Source organism: Grampus griseus, assembly GCF_964374135.1.
Source record: "Grampus griseus genome assembly, chromosome: 19".
Lineage (NCBI taxonomy): Eukaryota > Metazoa > Chordata > Mammalia > Artiodactyla > Delphinidae > Grampus > Grampus griseus.
This window is the reverse complement of record NC_139013.1, coordinates 25,041,766-25,068,715: the sequence shown is the minus strand read 5'-3', so window position 1 is coordinate 25,068,715 and position 26,950 is coordinate 25,041,766. Positions and strand designations below refer to the sequence as shown.

The window sequence follows — 26,950 nt, the reverse complement described above, 5'->3', positions numbered from 1 at the left end:
ACCAGCAACAACCCCCAAATTGTAACAACAAAAAAGGTCTCCAGACATTGACAAAAGTCCTCGGGGGGCAAAAACTGCTGCCAGTTGAGACACACTGGCCTAGACATCATGGGGTAGAGAAAACCATCTCCGCTGGACCCTTTCTAAATCCCTGACCCACAGAAACCACGAGAAATAGCATACGATTACTGCTGTTTTAAGCCAGCAAGTTTTGGGGTGATTTGTTATATAGCAGGAGACACTGTGTCCTTCTCCTCTGTGGTGCCCTTGGCCAAATAGAGATTCTGATGCCCCTTTCTGGGCCGCATGAGAGCAAGGCAGCTTCTGCAAAGACTGCAATTAAGGCTTGTCTTATCTTTCGGCTCTCTCATTTTCAGATATATGTTATGCACAGAGGTAGGGAATTCCTGTAAGTATCACAGAACAGATACTAGGATACTTTAGGATCAGACAGACCAGGGCCAGGATCCAGCCTGTGACATTATGTGACCTCTCATTTTGGTCTCAGCCCAAGTGTTAGCTCCTCAAAGGGGCCTTTCCATACTAACTAGTGCGACACCTCATACCATTCTGCTTTTATGTTTTTCCTTCCTAGCCAAAATGACCTTAAACCTTTATTTATATGAAAATGCAAGCTCCATGAGCATGGCGGCCTTGCCTATCTTGTTTATGCCTGTATACCTTGGACCTAGAACAGCGCGAGGCATAAAGTAAGTCAATAAATAAATAGTTGTTAAAAGAAGGAACCCCCCTGAAAAAAGTCCCTAAACCTCTAAATCTCAGCGTCCCCGTCAGGCAGGTGGAGTAATAAATGCCTAGCTCATAAAACCTAGTACCTAAGAGGCCCTCAAAAACTGGTATAAAATTGTTACTATTAAACGTCCAAAAGCCACCATACTGGCTCTGAAAAGTAACTTATATTTGATTAAAGCTGTAAGTGTAGTCCTGGAAATCTGTCAGCTGCACATAAAACTATTAAACCATGTTATGCAGAACTAACTTGATACAAACTAGAACACATCTCAGAACCAATTTTTTTTCTATCCTCTATTCTTAGGAAAATAACAATGACCTTAGATTCAAAATCCTAATCTAAACTACACTACTGTTTTACATTACGTGAAATTCATATTTCCCCTAAATTTGGATGATTTTTATTTAATTCACGTTTCTGTTCATTTATCCAAATTAGGGAAGGAAGTTCAAACAACTCTGCCTTTCTGAGAAATGCTCAGTAAAAGGTCAAGACGTGGTATTGTCAAAAGAAATTAAGTAAATGTCAAAAGAAGTTAAACAAAAGAGGTGATTCAAAATGTCTTTCCCCGCAACAACTTTGTACAGCATCTAAGAATTTGTAGCACACCTAAATGTAGGTAAATAGTCAACCCACAAGTAATCAAGCAGCAAATTATATTTAGGTGAATTCTGCAGACTGATTTTCAATGTTCTGATATGGAATAAAAACCGTATCCCAGAATGGGTGCTACCACCATTCTAACTGTAATGAAAATGAGCTTTCTGCTCCCCAAAATCTAGGGTAGCAGGGAATCCTAAATGATTTTAGAACCCGCGTAATGGAAAAAATGACAAACTGATCCAATCTGCAAATACAACATTGCTAAAAATTTCTTATGTTTTGAAGATCAATATTTTAAATGAAGGAGACAAAGATGTTGGTGTTTTGAACACAAGGACCAGACTCTACTAAAAACTTGCTCATTTTATCTCTGATGTCAGCCACAAATCTATGGAGGTATATATCAAAAAATTTATAAGTATTCAGAACTGTATTTCAGCAGCAAAACTAAAACAAGTTAAATACAATACAGCTGTACGATCCTCATACATTTAACTCAAACATGGTAACACAAAAGAGAGAAATTTAGCCCCATTCTCCCCACCAAATTCTTCAATAACAGTTCACATTATCCATGTAGAGCTCACAGGGTTACACTATTTTATAAATCCCAAATATATGGAAAGACTATACTAGAATAGTATAAGCAATTATCCTTTATCAAAAATTTCATTCTGATAAAAAGGTTATGTCTACAATAGCTAGGAAACTGGAATTTATTAAAAATCTAAGTGTTTAATCATACTTTCTCACAATTCAGAAACTTTCCATTATTTCTCTCAGGCTCAGCTTGTTATGGTTTTCCTGTGATCTTTCCAGGTAATAAATGTGCCTGTACCAGTGACCAAGAACAGCCAGCTGAACGAGGAGAAACACACCTAAGTGTGTTCTGCATAAGCAGAGGCACAGAATATGTGCACTTACTTCCAGTGAAATAAACTCTTCATGCTGGCAGGGGATGGGGCTTGTGGGACCCTGACTGGACCCTCATGGAGAAATGGCCCAGAGGAAAGAGATGGCAATTGTGAAACTAGGGCAAACAGGGTTCTCTCAGGTTAAGCAGGTCTTGGAAGCACTAAGAGGTCTGGGTAGGTCCTGCTCGCCTGGGGGCCTAGCTGTGGACTCCCCTATCTGGCCCTGCCCTTTGCAGGGAGCCCATGGGAATGCGTGGATGGGAGGGGGCATGAGCAATAGCAGTCTCCGCCAGCCACCCCTCCACAGGACATCCTGCTGGGCTGACGGAAACCATCCCTCTTGCCCCCCATGCCATCCAGATCTCGTTGGGTTTATAAGGCTGGGAGAGAAATATAAAGCTATGGTCATCATTTGGCCAGCTCACAATGACCAGTCACCTCTGTGCTCCAGAGCTGGCCCAGTACGGGCTTGGAACGGGAGTGGGGCTAACACTGCTCACATCCTGTTCAACATCCTGTCTTAGGTATGGCTGGGCATGTGGTTTTCACATGACGGCACCAGCTAAAGGATATACAGCGTGAGATCACTTGAAAACTCCACCTGTTAATGGACAAATATTGATAACTATATAATGAGTTTCTAAATATTTATTTACTTAATCTTTAAAAATTAATCTAGAACTTCTAAAACATGCACCATTAAATACACGGCACCTCTTCATAGAGTGCAAGATAGATGTCTTAAAGAATCAGAGACCGCCTCTTGAAGGAATGCTTATACAGAAACTTGTATTTAGTCAAAAGTGACCATATTTTGATCTTCTAAGAGTTTCAGCTCTTGGACTTAGTACTGTGTCTGAGAAGCGGAAATGTTAAACAGTTTTGCACAGAAATAGAGCAGATTCACATCTCCCGTATTAACCCTCACTCCAGACATACATGCCGGATAGAGTAACGCGAAGAATTTTCCTTTACTATGTAAAATACCTCTATTTCCTTTCTTGGCTTTGTTTGAGCTCCTATAGTTTAATGTGCCTAAGTTAAATGAGATTCTACGACAGTGAACTATGACAATCTGTTAGAAGAGCATGCATTATACGCTGTACAGCTAGGTCATTTCAAAAGAACAGTTAACAAATATTCTATGATATTGCTTGTATATGGAATGTAAAAAATGATACAAATGAACTGATATACAAAACAGAAATAGAGTCACAGATGTAGAAAACAAACTTATGGTTACCAGGGGGAAGGGGGGGGAGGGATAAACTGGGAGAGTGGGACTGACATATACACACTACTATATATAAAATAGATAACTAATAAGGACCTACTATATAACACAGGGAACCCTTCTCAATACTCTGTAATGACCTACATGGGAAAACAATCTAAAAAAGAGTGGGTATATGTATAACTGATTCACTTTGCTGTACAGCAGAAACTTACACAACACTGTAAATCAACTATACTCCAGTAAAAATTTTTTTAAAAAAAAGAACACCTATCTAATGTACAGTATCTCTCTAGGTTTCTGCGTACAAATGAAATTAATCCACATCAGATACCTGTAACTTAGAGATTCAGCTTGTACCACGCAAAGGTATTTGAAGAAAGAGATGTGTTGGAAAAAAAGCAAGGTGTAGAACTGTGTGTACGGTAGTCTATCATTTGCCTTAAAAATACACATACATACCTTGGTATCGAGAATCTCTCTGGAAGAATACACAAGAAACTGGCCACAGGGACCAATTCTGGGAGAGGAACTGGGTAGTGTGAGAAAAAGGAGCGAGGCTTTCCACTTTATGTGCTCTCAAACCTTGTGAATTCTGTCATACACATCTGTAGCACCCAATCAAATGTAAATCAAACGATTTTATATTTAAGAAGAAAACTAAGGAATAGAGAATTACCCAAATATTTTAATGAACCCTAATATTTATGATATTTGTGATGCAGCCTTGATTGTCCTGACGTAACTGGATGCAAGCAATTTTAATGAAAAAGATAATTATACCCCAGAGGCCTGCCTGCATACTTTGTTGACTCTATCCCACCGGCAACTATAAATATATGACTGCTAGTGTCTGGGAAAGGTTTCTGCAGGTTGGGTGAGAGACCGTATAATTACAAACTCCAAGTTCCTGGCCCTTCAAAATTCTGCTCCATCCCAGTCGTTTTTCACAATAAGGTCTAAATATTTACCTGGCTGAGAAAAAAGCAGTTGTGACAGATGCTGTGCAAGTGTCTGAAGGGCTGCAGGTCCTCCCAGATGGTCCACATCCAGGAGGGAGACAAGGCTCTGGAGACACACGAGGGCTCTGCATTGTATAGTGCTCATTCTGCAAAGGAAGAGAGAGAATGCTGTCTGTTCCTCTGACAGTAACCCAGCAGAATTCAGCACTGACCTTGAAACTAAGTGTCAGATTCTGACAGGGACCATCTGTAAGCAGAAGGAGGTCTAGGGCAGTGAGCAAGGATTCGTAAAGTGAACTGTTAATCCTACCAGCTCAGGCTTCCCTGGTGGCGCAGTAGTTGAGAGTTCGCCTGCCGATGCAGGGGACACGGGTTCGTGCCCCGGTCCGGGAGGATCCCACATGCCGCGGAGCGGCTGGGCCCGTGAGCCATGGCCGCTGGGCCTGCGCGTCCGGAGCCTGTGCTCCGCAACGGGAGAGGCCACAACAGTGAGAGGCCCGCATATCGCAAAAAAAAAAAAAAAAAAAATCCTACCAGATCAAACTGCTTGAGCACTCAAGGCCGCTGAGGCACAGCACATTTATGAGTCACATGGAATCTGCTTGAGAAAAATTTCTATGCGTGGCAGTATCTTTAAAATTATTTTTAATTGTGAAATATGACATACATAAAGCGCTCAACGAATATACAGAGTTTAACGGTTTACAAAGCAAACACCTGTGCATCTAGGTAGGAAATAAACAATGCTAGCACTATTTAAAGGACATGGAAGCAACCTAAATGTCCAACAAAGATGTGGCATATTTATACAATGGAACATTACTCAGACATAAAAAAGAATGAAATAACGCCACCTGCAGTAACATGGATGGACCTAGAGATTATCATACTAAGTGAACTAAGCCAGAAAGACAAACGTCATATGATATCGCTTATAGGTGGAAACTAAAAAAAAAAAAAAGATATAAATGAACTTATTTACAAAACAGAAATAGACCCACAGACATAGAAAACAAACTTATGGTTGCCAAAGGGGAAAGGGGGGGAGGGATAAATCAGGAGTTTGGGATTAACATACACACACTACTATATATAAAATAGATAAGCAACAAGGACCTACTGTATAACACAGAGAACTATAGGGTAATAACCTATAAGGGAAAAGAATCTGAAAAAGAATACGTATATATCTGAAATACTGCTGTACACCTGAAACTAACATAACACTGTAAATCAACTATACTTCAATTAAAAAAAAAAAGAAAAGAAATGCTGCTAGCACCCTCACGGCCCACCTATCCCTTCCCTATCACGCCCCACCTCCTTGACCCCAAAGGTCACCACTCTCCAGACTTTTATAGCAGACATTTCCTTGCTTTTCTTTACAGGTTTACCACCTATGTATGCATCACTAAAGGAAACAGTTTAGTGTCAGTGTTCTAGTTCAGATTTTTTATTGCTGCATGTGTTAATCTAATGTGTTAAGAAGTAGCTCAGCTGTATGTATTCTACTGTATGATTATGTCAGCACTTATTTATCCATTCTGCCACTGATGGACATTGGGGTTGTTTCCAAGTTGGGGCAACTGTGAACCACACTGCTACGTGCACTCTCCTGTCTTAGTGAACATATGGGCAGACTTCTCCAGGGAACATACACAGGACAAAGGGGGAGAGATCCTGAAGGGGGAGTCGGCATCTTCCATTGAATGGTCCATCATTTCATATAATAACAATGACAAATGGTTTTGAAACTAGAAAAGTTCTTACTTTCTAATCAAAGGTTTCCAACTGGGGTTCCTGGAACACACGTCAACTGCAGTGCTGTTTGGAAAGGCAGTTTTCTCAAAAATCTAAATTTAAAAAGGAAGTAAGGCAAAGGTTAAAGAGTAGGGTTTTTACACGATTCCTTTATAAAATCCCAACATGTGACTTCTAAGTGAGATGGTCAGGCTTGATAAAGAGGTGCTCAGGAATTCTGAACGGCCCGCCTCCAGTGTTGGTCATTGTTTTGTTTCCCAGGTCTTACCAATTAGCCACACCTGGCAGTATTAGCACACTTCTTTTGCACACAGAAGTAACAGCTTTCTTCAGCCTTCCCTGTGCTCTAGAATGAGCCTAGACTGAAAACAGATTACCTTCTTTGGGATGAGGTAGTTGGTGAGAGCGGTGTGAACCTCATGGGAGAGGCAGAGGGGAGACAGCAGCTGCCCACCGCATTCACTGAGGGAATTCTCCATAAATGAGTCGCTTTCATCACTGCTGGAGAGCTCTTCCCATTCATCGTCGGTGGGATCTGGGAAGAGTGCAGATCACACAGAACTGGACTATTTAAGATAATCCTCATGGAAGCTGCCCTCCCAGTCCAGGGGAGGATATCTAAATGGGAACTGGTCACAAACCTTCACTGCAGCACATGTTAACAATGATTTCCAGAGCAGTCTGCTGAGCTGTCAGCAACGCTATGGTCTCTCTCAGCTCCTTGTCGGTGGGCTTAAAAAAAAAAGCAAACGACCAACTCTCAAATGTGTGGAAAAATATTTTCATGTGACCCTCCTTAGTTAAAGCCTACTAAATGATATTTGCACTTGGAATAGAGGACTTGGGTGGGGGTGGGTAAGTAGAAGAAAAGTCATAAAGTGCTGGAAGGACAAACAGGCATTATGATTCCTCTTGGCACTGTGCAGCGTGCCACTGTTCACCGGGTTTCCATCTATCTGCACGGTTATTTTCTAAGTGTTGCTTAGTTAGCTGGAGAGAACAGAAAAATATTCAGGAATTCTGAACTAAATTCACCCTGAAACTTAATCTAATGTGTTAAGAAGTAGCTCAGCATACTAAGATTAAAACAAGAGTTCATTTTGGACACCAGGCACTTACACACAACAAACCTGCTTTTAGACACTTACACAGTTTCTTGGAAGAGACTTCATTAACCAGAATTACTAACAGGCCCTTATATGACCACCAGAACTTGACTAAGGAGCAGACAGGCTTGCTGCTTTCTGGCTTTCTCTGAAGACTGCAATAAAGCATTTCTTAAAGACTGAAGGAAGAGGGGGACTTTTTCTCCTGGGAATAAATAACATGAACCTAACTTATCAAGTAACATTCTCAAAATGGGTTGTATAAATTTATATGACCTTAATTCTCAAGTCACCTATGAAAAGTGAAATAGCTTCACTCCAAAACAGTACATAAGCTAAAAGTAATGTATATTTTGTTGTCTGAATGTTTCCCAGTTTCTGTCTTTTCAATGGCTGTAAAATATTCCATTAAATGAATGTATTATAATTTATTAAGCATTCCTCTAGCATGGAATATTTCAGATTACTTGGTTATCTTATTTCCTCAGATTTACTGGATCAAAGGTTAAAAACACACCTATAGATACTGTGACATATTCCTGTTCTCCTTTTCCAGAATGTTGTACTCATTTTTAATCCTCCAGCAACTTCTTGTGCAACGATTTAACTGTAATTTTGAACCACATTCTTAAAAAAAAAAAAAAGAAGACAGTTTATTTAATAGATGTAGCACAGGAATCCCTATGTTTATATTCATTTTATTGCTGGCAAGAATGTATCTAGGGACTTCCCTGGTTGTCCAGTGGTTAAGAATCCACCTTCCAATGCAGGGGATGCGGGTTCGATCCCTGGTCAGGGAACTAAGATCCCACATGCAGCGGGGCAACTAAGCCCGCGCGCTGCAACTACTGAGCCCGCGGGCCACAACCACAGAGCTCACGTGCTCTGGAGCCCGTGCGCCGCAATGAAAGAGCCCATGTGCCACAACTAAGACCCGACACAGCCAAAAATAAAATTAATTAATTAAAAAGAAAAGAACGTATCTAAAATTTATTCCTACTCACTTCGTGCGTGTATGATATTCAACTAAACATTTCTTAGAGGCGACTCAAAGCTACACAAGACATGCCTTTGCTGGGCTCTCATCCACTTAAAACCTACAAAGATCTGCCTTAGAAGAATTCTGAAACTAAGTTCCACTTCTTTACCTGACTTTCCTGCTCAGAACATTTCCCTGCTTCTTATTGTTACCAAATTGACCTAAAGAACCAATCCAGAGGAAATGTTATGACAGCTGAGATTTGCTTCAAAATATTCAGTAGTTGGGAGAGTGGGTAGGGAAATAGATGAAAGAAAACAGACTGTGATTTGACAACTGCTAACTGTGGAAGCTGGGTAGGGATTGTCCTACTTCTGCATGTTACAGCCACAACTTGGGTCAGTTCTCTCTTTACAGATTTGTGCTTATACCTTCTTAAGTTAAATGATGCAATTAAGGGTTTTGATTCTAAAGGATCCCTGCACAAGCCACTGGGCAGCCTGAAAGACCAGAGCTGCCTGGCTGTAAATTTGTATTCCTGGCACATGGCAGCACGATGCTTAGCACACTACTGGCACTTAAACACTGGCTGCCTGATCAGCATGTTAATCATCCGGTCTACTCAGCTATGGTGATAGGCTTTAAAAAGCAAGCTTTTGTTAAGAGAAAACACTGCATTTTCTAAGCACCAAAATTCTATTTCTAAGTAATACTTGGGAAAGTGAATCTCTAAATAACAGTTAAATATCGATACTTTGAAACAGTGACACTTCATCTTGGTGGATGTGGATCTCAATCCCCACTCACTCATTCCCTGTGGGGCCCCTGAAAGCAAGGCTGGAGATGAGGAAACCCTGCAGGAGTGCTGTTCTCCCAGCCAGAGATGTCCGATCTTTCAGAGTCCCCTGACAGCCCAACTGGAATTTCCACTTCTGCTCTGATGGGAATTCGGGGTGGGGAAACATAGTATATGTGCATCTGGCAGGACAAAGTGACCTGGTCAGCACGATGCAACACCTGCAGAAGAGCCCCCAAACCCTGACCTGTTATAGCTGATGTTCCACATGTGGATCCCAGATCTGTAACTCACCTCCATGTGGTACCTGAGGGGCTGCTGCTGGGGTTCTAGAAACACCCTTTGGAATGACAAGGCTCAGAGCTATGCCTTTGTCTATCTTGCTTTACTGATTTTAAATTCTACCCACTCTGACTCAGATGCACAAGTGAGACAAGGAGTAAACTGGGTGTTCAAATACACGCCTCTTGCACCAAAAGGGGGTGATATGATTTTTAAGCCGCTCTACGATTTGCAAGCAACTCAAGGGCAGGATGGCCTTTTCATTTTCGGATTCACCCCAGCACTTAACACAATGCTTTGCACCTAACAGCTGTTCATGGGGAGTGTGGCACATATATACAATGGAATATTAATCAGCCATAGAAAGAAACGAAATTGAGTTATCTGTAGTGAGAAAGTAGTTCTTAACTACAGCATTTGACTGCTTTAAGACACCACCAATTCAGCTTTACAAGACTTCAGGAATGTAGGGCAGTGGTATACTGATGAGTTTATGCCCACTAAGAATTCTTTAAAAATAAATCTGTCAAAACTCTAAGACACTGACTTAAGATACTTCTCAGTTTCAGTTCATTGCACATGAATCAGGACAGGCCACGAGTGAGATGGTAGAAAGTGTGACAGGACATTACTAGGGTTCTTCCAGTTCAGGCTTCATTGTCTTTCTTCCCAATGACTTCAGCAGCCTCCTGTCTGGTCTTCCTGCCTCCAGTCCCCTCAAACAACACTAATCCGCTTTCATCATGCTGTTTCTTACGCCATCCTTTAAGACAGTTCAGGTGTTCTGTCCACAAAGCCTTTTCTGAGAGCGTCTTCCTTTCTGCTTCCATCAGGGCTGAGTCAGGTGTGCCTACTCTATAGATACGACCCCCTCAGAAGTCTGTGCACAGCCCTATCACTGTTCTTAGCACAGGCATTATAATAAATTATCATTACATGTCTATCCTCTCAAGACGGAAAAGGTCCCTGAAGACAGGACATATGCCTTAATCATCTTTCTATCAGCAGCACCTGGCACAGGGCCTGGCACACAGAGTAAGCACAGAAAATGTGCACCTAGATGAATAAAGCCCAACTCACTGTCCTCCCTGTCTTCCTGACGACCTGCTCTCCTCCTTGGGAAAAATGTTTTCCCAAAGTATGGCTCCATCGCTGCTGACGGGCTCAGCTGAAGTGTTCCCTGCACCCAAGACTGCTCCTCCTCACCCCACCGTCACACCCACTAGCACAAATGAGCCCCAATCAAACACTATAAACCAGGGACTTCCCTGGTAGCACAGTGGGTGAGAATCCGCCTGCCAATGCAGGGGACACAGGTTCGAGCCCTGGTCCGGGAAGATCCCACATGCCGTGGAGGAACGAAGCCTGTGCGCCACATCTACTGAGCCTGTGCTCTAGAGCCCGTGAGCCACAACTACTGAGCCCGCATGCCACAACTACTGAAGACCGCGTGCCTACAGCCTGCGCTCCACAAGAGAAGCCACTGCAGTGAGAAGCCCGCACACCACAACGAAGAGTAGCCCCTGCTCGCCTCAACTAGAGAAAGCCTGCGTGCAGCAACGATGACCCAACGCAGCCAAAAATAAATAAATAAATTTATAAAACAAACAAACAAACAAAGACTATAAACCAGTCTGCAAAAACTACAAACCATCATTAATTTTCATAATCACCCAACCTCCTCTGCTCGCCAGTAGGGGGTAAATGAAAGTTTGGCTTGCTACTTTGGTAAGGCTAAACACTAAAATAAAAGAGACAAGAATGCAAGGGACAATTCAAGCAAAGTAAAAATTCCTTTAGTTTGAAGACAGTCTGGAAGAGAATGTGTAACTGAAGTGGGAGATGACCACATGTCTCTGAAGTGCTGCAAAAGTACTGGTCTACCCCATCTTTCAAACCTTCTCTATATAAAAGATTTGTCTTAGGACATTTTTTTTTCTCCTTTGGGAGATTTCTGAGTTATGAGTTAATGGGAAAACATGACTTTTTTTTTTAACTGAAATTCACGTTATAATTAACTTTGCTGTAACATTTTCCTACAAAGCTTAGGATACCTATTGAAAGAAAATAGCTGTATTAATCCATGTCTGAAAGCATCAATCCGACTTACTGGAAGTAAATCTGAAATGAAAGCTTTCCTTCTGACTTTCCTTCTATGAGGAATTCCTTCCATTTCATCATCCTCAATCAAATCATCACCATTAACATTCTGTAATGTGTCCTCAGTCTCTGCAGCAGTTTTTATCCTTTGAGTTTCGGCCTCCTTCATTTGAAGAACCGTTTCACCAGCATCCATTTCCAGAACTTCAGATAAGATCTTTAGTATGGCATTTATGATTTCTGCCTGACTCTTGGATGGAATAATGTCCTTTAGATTCCAAATTGTGCCTGTGGAAAAAAAATGAGCATAAGGACAAAGAAATCAACTGTGAAATCTTTTATTAAATACAGTTTCCATGAGAGGGGCTCTTTAAGCTCAGGTGTAATTTCAAAAAATCCCAATCCCACTGCCTTTGTTCAGTTTTTATTAAATGTCGGAAAGCTTTGCACTGAGGCAGCTCCCTTTATTACAGCAGTCCTTCACAATCATCTCCTTTTCTTGGCACACAATGCCTTGCTCTGATACACCAGAGAGCAACAGATCAAGAGAACACCGATCAAGTTTCTTTTACCACGACAAATTGAGTTGCCTGGCTTTCTTTCATCTTAACCTGAGCTGCTCTCCTAAGCAGCTTCTTATATTCCAAGAGTGGAATGGAATGCACTAAAATTCCAAGGTCTCACGGACAACCAGAGAGCAGGTTCTTGGTTTTCTGCTTATGAAACTAGAATAGCTACCACTAAGTAGTTAGACTAATTAAAAAAAAAAAAAATGTGACGGTTAAAATAAAAATCATTCCTGGGTATATATATTCAAAAAGAATTGAAAGCAAGGACTCACATGGACATCTGTAGAACCATATTCATAGCAGCATTATTCAATAACAAAAAGGTGGAAGCAAGCCAAGTGTCCGTCCACAGATGAATGGATAAACAAAATGTCATATATACATACAGTGGAATATTATTCAGCCTTAAAAAGGAAGGAAATTCTGACACATGCTGTAACATGGATGAACCCTGAGGACATTACACTAAGCGAAATAAACCAGTCACAAAAAGAAAAATACTGTATGATTCCACCTATTTGAGGCACTAGAGTAGTCAAATCCATAGAGACAGAAAGGAGAATAGTAGTTGCTGGGGGCTGAGGGGAGAGGGAAATGGAGTTGTTTAATGTGTACAGAGTTTCCGTTTTGCAAGATGAAAAGTGTTCTGGAGATTGGTTATATAACAATGCGAATGTACACTGCTTAACTGTACACTTAAAAATGGTTAAGATGTTAAATTTTATGTTATGTGTATTTTATCAGTTTAGGGGAAAAAAACCACCTCTCAAGATAAATTACCCCTGGAAGACCAAAGGCAAGAGGAAACTATATAATAAGTTTCCTACTACTTGACATGTCATCAGATTATTTCTTCTTTCTGTATTTAGAAATTCTGGGGAGACGCATTGCGGGTGAAGATCTTATAGGAAAGTGAATGGTCATGTCTTAGATGCCTACACTACACAGTCAACTTCTGAACTCACTGGTTCGTAAATAAGAGGGGGTCCTGACAACAGCATTTCTTTATCAGACAACAGTAGTTTGTTAAACTAAAAACACATTTAATCTTAGAAGGCTTTGAAACTATGCAGAACCGCTTGAATTAAGGGTCTCCACTAAAATATTAAAATTTTCAGAACAGACTAAGCACAGAAAGCCCTGATGCGGTGAAATGGGGGAATAACTTTGTCCCCCATCTCTACCTACTACAAGTTACTAAAAAAGCACACTATCACATATGGCTAAACTTTACCTGCCACCAATGTCTTTAATAGAATATATTCCATGGAATTGACAGGAGAAAGCATTGCTGATTCCAGCACATGCAATGCTGGGGCACTGAAAGATTTCAGTAGCTCTGGGTTATCTTCAGTCACCGTCTGCAAACAATATGCTATAAAGACAAACATCAAATATTTAGAAAAAAATGAATTCTGCTAGGATAATTTAAACCAAAATAACTCATCGAAAAACATTTGCATCTTTACAAGTTCTTTGGACACAGGTAGCTTTTGTAGGAGATATACGCTTTCCCTCAAACACGGAACATGCAAATGAGGCTTCCCAAACTATCAGAGGTATAAAAGACCTTTTTCCCTTTTTTCTTAATTTCTAATCCTTTATAAAACTATACTTTTATGAAATATAATTTAAAAGCCTCTTAACCGCCGTGACAATGTGGAATTACTATAAACATTTATAAAGGTTTAGCCTCTATTTCTGTACTCATCACAGACCAGTAGCAAACAGCCTGCGGACCAAACACCGGTGCACTGACAACACTCTCAGGGTAGTTCTGTTGTCAAAGACAAGCCCTAGGTTTGGGAACATTCTGGTTTCGTTGAAATTCAGCACGACCTTAAAAGTTAGAGTTATTTCTGGTGAAACATATTTAAGGAAAAAAGTGTTTTATATAAAAATATGATCAAATTAAGAGATGGGTAAAATATTAATAGACATATGATTTATTTAGCACTTAACTGTTCTCTGGCATTAGAACAAGACAATGGATTACAACTTGTAAATTAGAAATAATTAACTGAAAGTATAAAAACAGTTGGGACTGCATGAAAGGTCTGACTGAAGCACAAATGAGGAAGCAAGCCCAAATCTGTTTTCTTTGAGATACTGTAGACCATACAAATCCATTTCTTTCCAGGTCTAAAACTTCCAAAGCAGATCGTTCCCATCCAAATTAGTAGTCAAAATACACGCTATTGCTGTGCTCTATTTTGGTTTCCAAAATACATTTATATATAAATCCATATATATGCATATATGTACATATACATATACCCCAATGTAGTATTTTTTTCATTAAGAGACTAATTAAACTCACTTTAGCAAAAAAACAAGATAAGTTGTGATTGCTATGACAACACAAGCTCAAAGAAAGCTGTATTAATACATAGGATGGAATCTCAGAATTTCACTTTACTATATGTAAGCCGTGCTTGATTTTCAAAACAGAAGTAGTTTGACATTTGTTTAAAAAATCATGAACCTAGGTAAGTGCCAAGGAAAACACTGCTATACAATGCAAAATAACTTTATTCTGATCCATTTTTTTTAAAGTTCTTTAAAAAAGTTCTTTAGGAAAAAAACTAAATAAATAACCAAATCTACAAACCTTAAGGCCCCAAAACAGAAGTGAAGTTTCTCTTTTAAAAGCTATGAACTTTCCTGAAATTCTCTTATTGTAATAAAGACTGTCCTCTGAGACTAAAAGTCACCTACCAATTTCCTAGTTCGACTGTTTTTAAAATTCTCATTTACTCACAAATCTCCCCTTTGCCAAAGATTCCATTTTGAGAAACTGATTTAAAAATTTGTCTCAGTAGTATTTATTCCACTATTATTTTTTCCTTTTCTGTTCTATGTCCACTAGAGCCAAGAGAAACACTGGTAAGGGGAATACACTTCAGTAAGTGGAATAAACTTGCCCTTGCCAGGAGAAATACACAGTTAAATAAAAGGACAGCCAGATGCCTATATTACGATGGGTAGAAAAAAATGCTTTTCACCCATTATTTCTCCACTTGCCCCCAGAGTTCTGCTGAGCCACCCACCCTCTGGTTTCTGTCTCCTCCACCTGCTGAGTAAGGGCCCCCGGTTGCTCTCTAACCCCATGTACAGAAGGCGAGGGAGCCAAGGCAGCTGAAGCTGCCAGACTTTGCTTTCCCTGCCTGGAAGGCAAGCAGGCCTATGTGAAATTCCAATCACTTATTTTCCTCTCTCAAAAAAAGCACAGGTTATCAGAAGTATTCTTCTGGAAGTATGAGATAGTGTACAAGCCATTTAAATAGGTCTACATTCCAATTAACTATGGCTCAAAGGCCTGGTAGTTGTGGGTTACTGTTTCTCGGCAAATGGGAGATGAAAGCTTCCAGAATTAATAAAGCCTTCTAAGAATGGTAGTATACTAGAAACCACATATGCTCACATAATTACTTTCCTCCCTCTCAGGGTCAAGAGTGGGAAAACTACATGAGTAAGTAAAGCATTAATCACAGACTTTAAAAGCTTCAGAATAGAACTCAGCTATGCATTTACATACAATGAGAAAAAAAATCACTCCTATAAAATAAACATGCTATGTCTGAATAAAAAATTTTGAATAAGGCCACACATACTTTTCTTCACTTACCTACTGAAATAGCCAGGTCAACATTGGTGGAAAACCTACTTAAATACTTTAATACAATCTCCAAACACCCTTCTTTGTTGAATATAGATACTGCTCTACTACTGCATTCACTAAATTGAAGGGGGGAAAAAAAAGTTTTACTATTCACATTTTAACATTATCAACCACAGAAATTCATGAAAAAATAATTAGGCTTTGTAAAAGAACCAAAGAGTTGTAGTCAAACACCCACCATTTTTATAGATGAAGAAACCAATGCCCATTCATAGTCACTGTGCAGGAACACAACTGGCTATCTGTACATTTACTTCCATCACAGTAGGATCTTTTAGCCAATCTCTTTACCCGCACGCCAATTTCCTTACAGGAGGTTAAAGATGGAAGAGAGCTTAGAAATCATTTACTTCAATTCCTCATTTTGTGGGTAAGGAAACTCAGACCCCAAGAGGTGAAGTGATCTGTCCAAAGATCACACACTTTGTTACTGGTGAGTCTTTGGGTCCAGCTTAACTTGTCTTTCCACTGTATCACAGTAATAATAAATTAAAGTAAGGATAGAAGGCCTCTATACTTATCACACAAAAAGTACAAATTTAAAAGAAAGTAAAATTAAAATTTTATTCATTCTATCTAGACTGTTATAATTTTAACAGAATTTGTAGATTGCAACAAGAAATTGTTATAATAAGCATTTTTGAAATTACACTATTTTTTAATAAAAGAATCAGAATTAATGTTATCAATGTTATTAACATATATGCTAAATATAGGGTAAACAGAGCTAATTATAATAATTTTTTTCCTGGTTCCAGAGAAGAATATTCCTCCAGACATACCATATATACACATGACAGACTAACAGCTAACAGAGCTGACTAAATGATTAAATTCAATCCTGCTGTCTAAAGATAAACTATTTTCTGTTTGTGTGTCCATCTATCCATCCATCCATCCATCCATCTAGTTACTGCAACACTGCTATGAACCTCCCCTCAAGAAGCCCACAGTAAAGTCAGGTATAGTCAGGAAAATAAAGCATAAATGTGTTAAGATAATGGGCACTCAGGAAAGAGAGATCACTGTGGAGACCACTTTTTCAGGCACTTTTCAAAGAAAACTTTTTTTAAATTTCTGAGTTCAACAATTTATATATTAAAGTTATCTGAAAAACAGCACCCACTAGCTTGCTTGAATATGGCATTTCCTCAAACCTGATCTCTCCAATTTTCCTGGTGGAATGCATCCACTAGTTTAAAATGAAATCATGGGGGGGACGGATAAATTGGAGGATTGGGATTGACATATACACACTACTATATATAAAATAGATAACTAATAAGGACCTAGTGTAGAGCACAAGGAACTCTACTCAATAACTCTATAATAGCCTATATGGGAAAAGAATCTAAAAAAGAGTGGATATACGTATATGTATAACAGATTCACTTTGCTGTACACCTGAAACTAACACAACATCGTAAATCAACTATACCCCAATAAAAATTAAATAAAAATAAAAACTAAAAAAAAAGAGAGAAATCATAGGCAAGTTCGGATTGCTGTGTAGGCAGCTTTCCAGGATCCAACTTAACCTTGTATTCTATGAAGTACCTGTGCTTTAGGTCAGAAATAATCATCGCTGCTGACTAAAAATAAGGAAATGACAGATTCTTGCTAGAATCTGGCTAGAAATGTGAGACAATAAAATGGCATAGAAAAAAATGCAGGTTGTGTTTCCAGCCATCTCCATTCTTAAAAGCAAGTCCACCCACCCCCACCCCTACTCCCACCCTCCCCCGCCCCCGGCCATTGTTACAATGATGGAATGGAGCGTGGCCTTCTTCCTACTGGGACCAAAGGAGCTCTTCTCAGGCATCTACTTCCCTGTCAAATGGCACCTGCCACGGCAGAGGAGTAAAGCACCCACTAAGGTCTGTGGTCCCTGTCTCATTCCAGATGCCAGGCCAAAGCATCTACTGCACTGGAGGCTGGCTGGCTTGAAGACAACTGCTCCCTAAGGTACATGGGTAGTGGGGGAGGAAGGAGGTGCAGTGGGTACTAATGACCATGATTCCTCTTATTTTGTCAGCAGCAATGACTGGAGAGAAGAGCTGTAAAGCAAAAAAGGACGTAGTGATGCTACGAGGAAAACGGCTTGGGAAGGACAGTTGATCTTAGGTCACTTGATGAGACCTCCGACCAAGCACTAACATCACAGATTTACACGCCTACCAAAGAGAACAGACATTCCTCTGCAGTTTAACAGAGGGAGCAGCAGCCTGAAGAGCACTGAAGCAGGAGGCTGCGTCTGGAAAGCATCTTACCATATATTCCACAGCACGTTTACGGCCTCATTGGCTATGTTTTCAATAGAATTTCTGTTCTGATCTTTTTTTTCCTGTGGAGACATCTCATTTGAATCCAGTCCAGTACTACACTGAAATCAAACACCATGATTAGTACCTTTGTTCAAAAGAATAATTAAACAGAAAGACAGTGAAGAATCACAAAAAGTAAACATCAAAAAAGATAGTGGTTGCCTATATGGGAAAAGAATCTAAAGAAAAAATAAGAGTGGAGATGTGTATATGTACAACTGATTCACTTTGCTATACGCCTGAAACAAACACAACACTGTAAATCAACTATACTCCAATAAAATTTTTTTAAAAATGATAGTGGTTAACAAGCCCATCAAATTCTCAAACAGTACAGTTCCTGTAACCCTGCGCCCTTCTGGCAAGAAATACAGACAAGAAAGGTTCACAAGTCACTGTACAAACTGGATAAAAAGCATTTCACATTTTAAGTGAAAATGTAAAATCAATACAAAATATTTTATCTAATGTGGTAAAGATAGTATATAAGGCAAAGAAAAGTAACACATAATAAGAGCTAACGTCTATACAGTACCTTCTTTGTGCAAGGCACTATTCTAAGCACCTCATGTGTGTTAAGTCATTTAGTCCTCACCACAAACCTATGAAGTAGATGCACTCTTATCCCTAATCTCCTGCTACAAATAGGAAACAGGCACAGAGAGCTTGCTGAAGGTGTAGCTTAGTATCTAGCGAAGTGGGATTCAGATCCAGGCATCCTGGCTCCGAACTGGGTGCTCTGAACCACTCTGCAGTTCTGCCCCTCCTAAAATCCACGGCACCCTCTAAAGCGGGCTTCTTAATCCGGCACTACTGACATTTGGATGGGATGATTCTTTGCTGCAGTGCACGTGGCTGTCATGCGCAATGTAGGATATTCAGCAGCATCCTTGGCCTCTACCCACTAGATGCCAGTAGCAACCCCTACTCCAAAGCCATGACAATCAAAAATGGCTCCAGACATTGCTAAATGTCCCCTGCAGGGCACATCATCCCTAGTACAATCACTGTTCTAAAGGGAACAAGACTGACACTTCTCATCGAAACTGGATATCCTTTATATGGCCCCAAGTGAAAATTACCCATCAATACAGAAGAGTGGACCGGAGGCACGGCTGAGGAAGAGCTCCTTAATCCCTGAACTACATCATGCAATAAAGGTGGCATGATGTTAAATCTGAGAACATAATCTAGTCTTCTCGGCAAATTCCTAATGTCTGCGCTTCAGCTTCCTCATCTGTAAAACAGGAATAACGATACCTGCCAAATAGGACTGCTCCGAAGATTAAGTGAAATAATATACAAGACAGCACCGAGCACATAAATAAGCAACCAATAAATACAAATTATTTTCATCGTATGAAGTTTAAAGTCTAAAGGAGTCAGTCTATAGTTTTAGGAAGGTCTTTTCTAACAAGCAGATAAATAAAGGTAGTGGGGACAAACTAGAGACTAGTATCCGTGATGAGATCAGTGTTTCCAGGAAAGAAATACAATTCCTATAGAATGTTTTGAGGGAAGACAAAATAACTAACACCAAAGTACTTAAAAAGCAAAACAGGGACTTCCTTGGTAGCACAGTGATTAAGAATCCACTTGCCAATGCGGGGGACACGGGTTCGATCCCTGGTCCGGGAAGATCCCACATGCCATGAAGCAACTAAGTCCGTGCGCCACAGCTACTGAGCCTGCACTCTAGAGCCCACGAGCCACAACTACTGAGCCCTGGCACCTAGAGCCCGTGCTCCGCAACAAGAGAAGCCACAGCAATGAGAAGCCCAGGCACTGCTACGAAAAGTAGCCCCGGCTCACCGCAACTAGAGAAAGCCCGCGCACAGCAACAAAGACCCAACGCAGTCAAAAATAAATAAATAAACTTAATGAAAAAAAAAAAAAAAGGCAAAACAAAACCCCAAACTGTCTGAGTGTGTATACTAACAGCGACCTGGGAAAGTGGCATACCTCTTTCAGCAGTGCGACCAGCGGAGTCATGATATCCTTGGTCACCATGTCACCACAAACTTCGAAACCGCCACAAGCACTGAGATTTCTACACAAGAAGTTTAAAACAGGTTTTACTTTCAGACCACATGTCACAAAACATATTAAGCGCTCAAGTTTATTTCTATTTCTACCCATACTTAAGGTTTCCCGGAAGAAATCTCTTATGATTCCTGTAAGATGTTGCACAGCCAATCCACAGATCTCCACCTATGCTGATCCTTGCTCTACATGAAGTAAACAGATGTCTCTGTCTTGGAACAGCTTAGTTTTCAGGACTGAGACGATACACAGGGAGAGGGAAGACTTCTCTTATTTAATGTGAATCAGTCATGGTCTGATCTTTTTTTTTTTTGGCCACACAGCCTGGCTTGTGAGATTTTAGTTCCCCGACCAGGGATTGAACCCGCACCCTCCGCAGACAGAGCAGGGAGTCCTAACCACTGGACTGCCAGGGAAGTCCCCTGCCTGATTTTATACGAAGGGAACTTTTCTTGGAATCAGGACTTCCAGGGTAGGAAGGGTGAGGCTATTGAGAAAGACATTCCCTTGAAGCAATCCTGACTAAATTTAGTTTTGATTGGAAAGACAGTGCTTGCCCTCTGAGTGCAGAGCACTGTGCTAGGCAATCAGGATATGAAGAGAAACTGTGCTAGGCACTCAGGATATGAAGCCTCACCATCTTCCAGGAGCTCTCTGTGTGTGTATGCTTTGGGGGGAGGGGAGGGTTTTCCACACACTGTTTCCTCCATCAAGTGGTTAATCCCCACTCATCCCCCAGATCTCACCTCAAACATCACGCCCTTAGGGTTTTCTTCCCTGAACCCCCAGGTATACCTTCTCACAGCATCTTCTGTAAATATCACTGGCTGTAATTACACACTTGTGTGATTAATTGTATAATGCCTGCCTCCCTCAATACTGTAAGATCCATTAAGGACAGAAATTATGTGTCTTGTTCACTGCCACATGCCCACGACCTAGCCCACTGCCTGGTGCACAGCAGGCACTCAATATATACTTGCTAAATCAATGAATGAAACAGAATAAAGACAGAGCTATGAAAACTACGAATGTTAACTTTACTCTTGCCCCCCCTACAGTCCATTCTCTGAACAGCTACCAGAGTGGCCTTTTGAAAAGGTAAATTAGACCAGTCACTCCTGCTTAGAATAGGTCCTTTAGCTCTACACCACCGGATCCTTAACCATCTCTCCAGCCTCAACTCTTAAAAGGCCCGCCCTCCACTCTATTCGGCCACATAACCTTCCCATTCTTTAACCATGCCAAGCCCTCTGCTGTTGCTGTTCTCCTCTGTCAGGAACGCTCTTTCCCTTGTTTGTCCACGCCTGGCTCTAGCCTCCAGAGGCAGGAGGCTAGAGTTCACAAATGTCATCTAAAGATCACCCAATTTAAAGTAACTTCCCACCCCCAACTCATCATCCTCTTGGTTTCTCCATAGCACCACTTACGATCTAATGTTATGTTTCACCTGTTTACTGGTTTCCTGTCTGTCTCCGCATCAACACGGGTTCTGTGAAGGCAGGGATCTTGGCTGTCTTGCTCAATGTCCTGCCTGCTCAAAATCTACCGCACCTAGAACACCTGGCATTTATACTGGAAGAGTTCACTGAACCTCAGGACTCCATGGTGGCTCCCTGGAGAGGGTACAACGTGCGCTAGGCCTTGAGGAGAGGACGTTTGACAGGTGGCTACTGCAGGTGAAGCAGCAATGCGTGTAGTCCGGGGCTCATGGGGTCCTCCGGAGTCTGAAGCCTGTGTTCAAATGCCCCCCTCTGCAAACAGGAGAGCCTCTGCAGTTCCTGGCCCTCCCGAGCTGCCGCAGACAAGTGCACTGAGGATGAAGCCGATTAGCTACGGTGCGTGGCACACAGGAGGCGCCAGCTGGACGCCGTGGGCCCGGTTCCGAGGCACAACCCCGGACCCCATTCCCTGCTCACCTCAGTGCGCCAGCCGCCGTCTCCCTCACCGCCAGGCTGGGGTCGAGCAGCAGCGGCCCGAGGCGTCGCACGGCGTCCCGCCGAGCCAGGCCCGGCAGCGCCGGCCGCTGCTGCACCAGCCGGGCCAGCCCCGCGCAGGCGCACTCGCGGACCTCGGCGCTCGGGTGCTGGAGCTGCGGGAAAGAACAAGTGTCAAAGAGCAGAGCGCACGCGCGGGGACGCGGCGGCAGGGGCGTGTGGCGTTGCTGGGGGGCTCCGGGGGAGGCCTGCCCCCCGCCCCTCCCCGCGCGGTCCGGCGAGCCCTCGCCTCACTTTTTCTAGCAGCTCCGCCGCTGGCCCGTCGTCCTCCTCTGGCTCAGTCCCGTTCGCCGCCGCCGCCTCGGCCTGACAGTCGCCCGTAGGGGAGAACTGAGGTCGCTTGAAGCGTTTCGTCCGGCTCTTGCCCATTGTGAATTGCGCTGGCGGGAAGACCGAGAGAGGAGGGCAACAGCAAGACGGTGGAGTCTGCTCAGCTGGCAGCAAGGTCTTGCAGTCTAGGGGTCTATGCACTACTGTTCAGCTGGGCCTGATGACGGCCCGAGCCCACATGGGGAAGCAATGCGCGTGCGCGTGGCGTGTCGGCGGCGGAGCGGGGTGGTGGCCAGCGCGGGGAGAGCGCAGGCGTAGAGGGGAGGTTGGGCGGGCCCAGACCTTGCGGAGGGGCGTGTCTTATGGGTTTTCTCAGGAAGGGCAAGGCTGGATTTGAAGGGTAGAACCGACTCCGCCTCCCACCAGCTAGTGACATTTATCAAGTTACTGAACTTGCCAAACCTTTATTTCCATAATAATCAAATGCGATTAAGGATGCCTAACTTGCCAGGTTATTGTGAGGCTTAAAAAAATATTATGTAAAGCGCCTAACTCCAAGCCTGACGTATGTATGTAGTAGGTGCTCAAAAAATATTAACCACGATTTTATTTTGTGCCTAGCACAGCTCCTGTCACAGACAAAGTCCCTGTTTGATGGACTCCCTAAGAAGTTACTAAACCTTCCTGCCTCAGTTTCCTCATCAATGAAATGGGGATACCAGTAATATATACGTAATGGAGTTGTTATAAGGATAAATGTGTTAATGTGTTTAATATGCTAAGAACAGAGACTGGCACATAATAAGCACCATATAAATGTATGGTCGAAACTTTCGTTTAACAAATAACAAAAGGATTCTTTCACAAATATTTATTGAGTACCAGGTACAGTGCTGGGCATTGGGATAAAACAATAACCAAGACAGATATGGACCCTGTCATTTGTCTTTGTCCTTATGGAGTTTACAGTTTAGTGAGAGATGTGTTAAATATATAATTATGTAAGTATTTAATTACAGTTGTGGTAAGTACTCAGAAAGAAGAAAAAGTACAGGAGAATCTCCTGTAGTCTTTATAATTACATGCATTTATGGAGCACCCAATAGATATATAGCTTTCAGGTCACCAATGTATGGGAGAAAAGTTCCATCCCATGGCAACACTACCCTCAAAAAGTTGTCTAGTAAAGGAAATGACTAATTACTATAGCATATTTTGGAAAATAATCACAGAGGTGTAGCTGAAGTTGTACAGAAGCTGAGGCCCATCAAAGACCAACTTTAGGCACAAGGAAAACTTGGAGCCCCCAGATATATGTTGGTGGGTTTTACTTCCTAGATCTCTCTTTTCTGGCTACTGATGATCTAACCTCCCTAGTCCAAGCTACTATCTTCTCTTGTCTTGACCACATGGCCTTCTGGTCTCTTTTTCTACCCTCACCATCCGTTGAGAAGCTGGAGTGATTTCTTTAAGAATTAATATCCCTCCAACTTTCTCATATGCACTCCTTTGCTTGAACCCTTTCAGTGGCTTCCATTTCTCTTAGGATGGGGATCAAAATCTTAGCCAGCTGCAGTGTCTCATCCTGGCCTGCAGCTTCATCTCACGTCACCTCCTGCATTCTGCCCTTAAGCCGCCCTCCAAAGGGCCTCTTCTGCCTTAGGACTTTGGACAAGCCCCAGACCCCACCGCTGTCACGGTGAATGCAAGAGTCACTTCTTCATAGGTGCCTCCTCTGATTTTGAAGTCTGAGATGGGTCTCCCTGGAGATGGCACATATCCTGTTCCTTTGCTTCAAAGCACAGTTCAAAATTACAGTTATAACTTAAATTTGTGTATAGTTCTACACAATTCTTATACCCATACTCTGCCCAACTGCACACTAAACCTTGTAAGGATAAGACTGCCTGTTTTCACACATCACTGTCTTCCCAACACTGGCCAAGACCTGGCACAAAATAAGCATGCCATTTCTTAAATGAATAGAGACCACATAATCAAGAAAGAGTAGGGCATGCAATCTAGACAGAATAGGGGGAGACAAAACAGATTCTTGCTATTTCTCTCACTATGGGAATGAGCAAGAATAAATAGTTCAAAACCTTAGTCGGGGGAGAACTATGGGATCTATTTTATTACTATTTCCTGTGAGATATTATATTTCTACTAAAAATGAATGATAAACTAATGAGCTTAAGAGCCCTTCCAGGACCCACCTAAGATCATCAGTCTTAGGGGAAGCCCAGTGACCTTTAACCATCTAATAATCCAGGTTAACCAGGCATTTTAAAAAATCCAGCCAAGCAATGATTGACATGATCGACGTCAATGATCCAGCCAACCACCCCCTTTTCCTACAAATTATCACTGTTAAGAGGGAATTTTTGAATTAGATTGCTTAGAAGGCCTCTTTCCTTTTGAGACAATAAAAATGCTTGTAATCAATTATTTGCAGATAAATTTTGTTTCAAATAGGAACTAGCTGTTCTCTCAGACTCCTGTTTCTCCCCCTTCACACGTCTGTTGGGTAATCTTCCTAAAAACACACTCTGATCAATATTCGTTGAAAACCTTTGACCCTGTAGGTGCATAACTGAACCAGGTAGAATCAGGCTCAGACTTTTACATGACATACCTGTGCAGCCACAGCACCCTGCCACATGCTTCCAACACCTCATCTCTTGCCTGGGAGCCTCCTCAGTCACCCCAGAAACTCCCTCGGACTTTCCTTTACCCAGGCCTGGGGGCTGTATAGCTCAGCAAGCTTCCCCAGTACACCCTGGCATTAATCATTTCCATTTTCCTGATACACAGTCTTAGATCTACTTCCAGTTCCTCTGAGTGTTAGACTCATTGTGGGATAGGAGATGTAAACCAAAAAGATGGCTGTCCTGTGGGGCCTGGCCTGTTGTCCTCCTGTCCCAGCAGATACTCTATCCTCAGCCCTCCATGTACCGTTTTGTACAGTGCAAATCTACACCAGGGGTTCTAAACAGGGGGGATGACTTTGCCCCTCAGAGGACAAATGTCTCCTGGGCAGCAATATTGCCCTAGGTTGAGAATCAGAGAAATGTACTTTTGTTGAGTGACTATTTGCTTATTGGCCTAGATTCTATGAAGTTAGATATAATTTATAGATTGATAAATTACAAATGATTTTGTCCTATTGAGATGCAAATTATTTCTGTCTAGTAGAAAATATAACCTCAAAGAATACAATTTCATTGCCTTGTAGGACATAACCAATTTCATACCTAACCTAGCAATCTTCTTTTTTTTTTGAGGTATCGTTGATGTACATTATGTAAGTTTCAGGTGTACAACATAGTGATTCACAATTTTTAAAGGTTATATTCCATTAGTTATAAAATATTACAATTTATATAAAATATAAAATATATTCCCTGTGTTGTATAACATATCCTTGTAGCTTATTTATTTTATACATAGTAGTTTGTACTGTTTGGTGTTATTTTTTTGGCTGCGCCGCGTGGTTTGCGGCTTGCGGGATCTTAGTTCCCCAACCAGGGATCTAACCCATGCCCCTTGCAGTGGAAGCAAAGGAGTCTTCACTGCTGGACCGCCAGGGAAGTCCCTAGTAGTTTGTACTTCTTAATCCCCTCCCCCTCTTCCCTCTACCCACTGGTAACTACTAGTTTGTTCTCTGTATCTGTGAGTCTATTTCTTCTTTGTTATATTCACTATTTTATTTTTTAGATTCCACATATAAGTGATACCATACAGTATTTGTCTCTCTCTGTCCGACTTATTTCATTTAGCATAATACCCTCCAAGTCCATCCACGTTGCAAATGGCAAAATTTCATTCTTTTTTATAACTGAGTAGTATTCCACCGTATATATATACCACATCTTCTTTATCCATACATCTGTTGATGGACACTTAGGTTGCTTCTGTATCTTGGCAATTGTAAATAATGCTGCTATGAACATTGGGGTGCATGTATCTTTTCCAACTAGCGCGCTTGCGCGCACGCACTCTCTCTATATATTTATGTACACAAAGGAGTGGAATTGCTGGGTCATATGGTAGTTCTATTCTTAGTTTTTTGAGAAACCTCCATACTGTTTTTCACAGTGGCTGCACCAATTTACATTCCCACCAACAGTGTGCAAGGGTTCCCTTTTCTCTACATCCTCGCCAACATGTGTTATTTGTGTTCTTTTTGATGACAGCCCATTCTGACAGGTGTGAGGGGATATCTCACTGTGGTCTTAATTTGCATTTCTCTGCTGATTAATGACGTTGAGCATATTTTCAGGTGCCTGTTGGCCATCTGTATGTCTCCTTTGGAAAAATGTCTATTCAATTCTTCTGCTCATTTTTTAATTGGGTTGTTTGTTTTTTTGATGTTGAATTGTTTATATATTTTGGATAGTAACCCCTTATCAGTCATATCATTTGCAAATATTTTCTCCCATTCAGTGGGTTGTCTTTTCATTTTGTCGATGGTTTAGTTTACTGTGCAAAAGCTTTTAGGTTCAATTAGGTCCCATTTATTTATGTTTGCTTTTATTTCCTTCAGTTTAGGAGACAGATCCAAAAAAATATTG

At 41.6% G+C, this 26,950-nt stretch overlaps 1 protein-coding gene across 2 annotated transcripts in view; it reads right to left on the bottom strand.

Moving 5' to 3' along the window:
- HEATR3 (HEAT repeat containing 3) overlaps window positions 1-22,582 on the bottom strand; it is a 36,407-nt gene extending 13,825 nt beyond the window's left edge. For both annotated transcript variants that reach the window (XM_082677767.1, XM_082677768.1), the window contains exons 1-11: window positions 22,341-22,582; window positions 22,029-22,201; window positions 20,029-20,116; window positions 18,013-18,125; window positions 15,689-15,798; window positions 13,295-13,435; window positions 11,502-11,779; window positions 6,870-6,960; window positions 6,606-6,763; window positions 6,238-6,320; window positions 4,477-4,613 (exon numbers count right to left, since the gene is read on the bottom strand). In XM_082677767.1, coding sequence (XP_082533893.1) covers window positions 4,477-4,613; window positions 6,238-6,320; window positions 6,606-6,763; window positions 6,870-6,960; window positions 11,502-11,779; window positions 13,295-13,435; window positions 15,689-15,798; window positions 18,013-18,125; window positions 20,029-20,116; window positions 22,029-22,201; window positions 22,341-22,475 — 1,507 coding nt within the window. In that variant the 5' untranslated portion in view covers window positions 22,476-22,582. The remainder of the gene's footprint in view (window positions 1-4,476; window positions 4,614-6,237; window positions 6,321-6,605; window positions 6,764-6,869; window positions 6,961-11,501; window positions 11,780-13,294; window positions 13,436-15,688; window positions 15,799-18,012; window positions 18,126-20,028; window positions 20,117-22,028; window positions 22,202-22,340) is intronic.
- Between the last annotated feature and the right edge of the window lie 4,368 nt (window positions 22,583-26,950).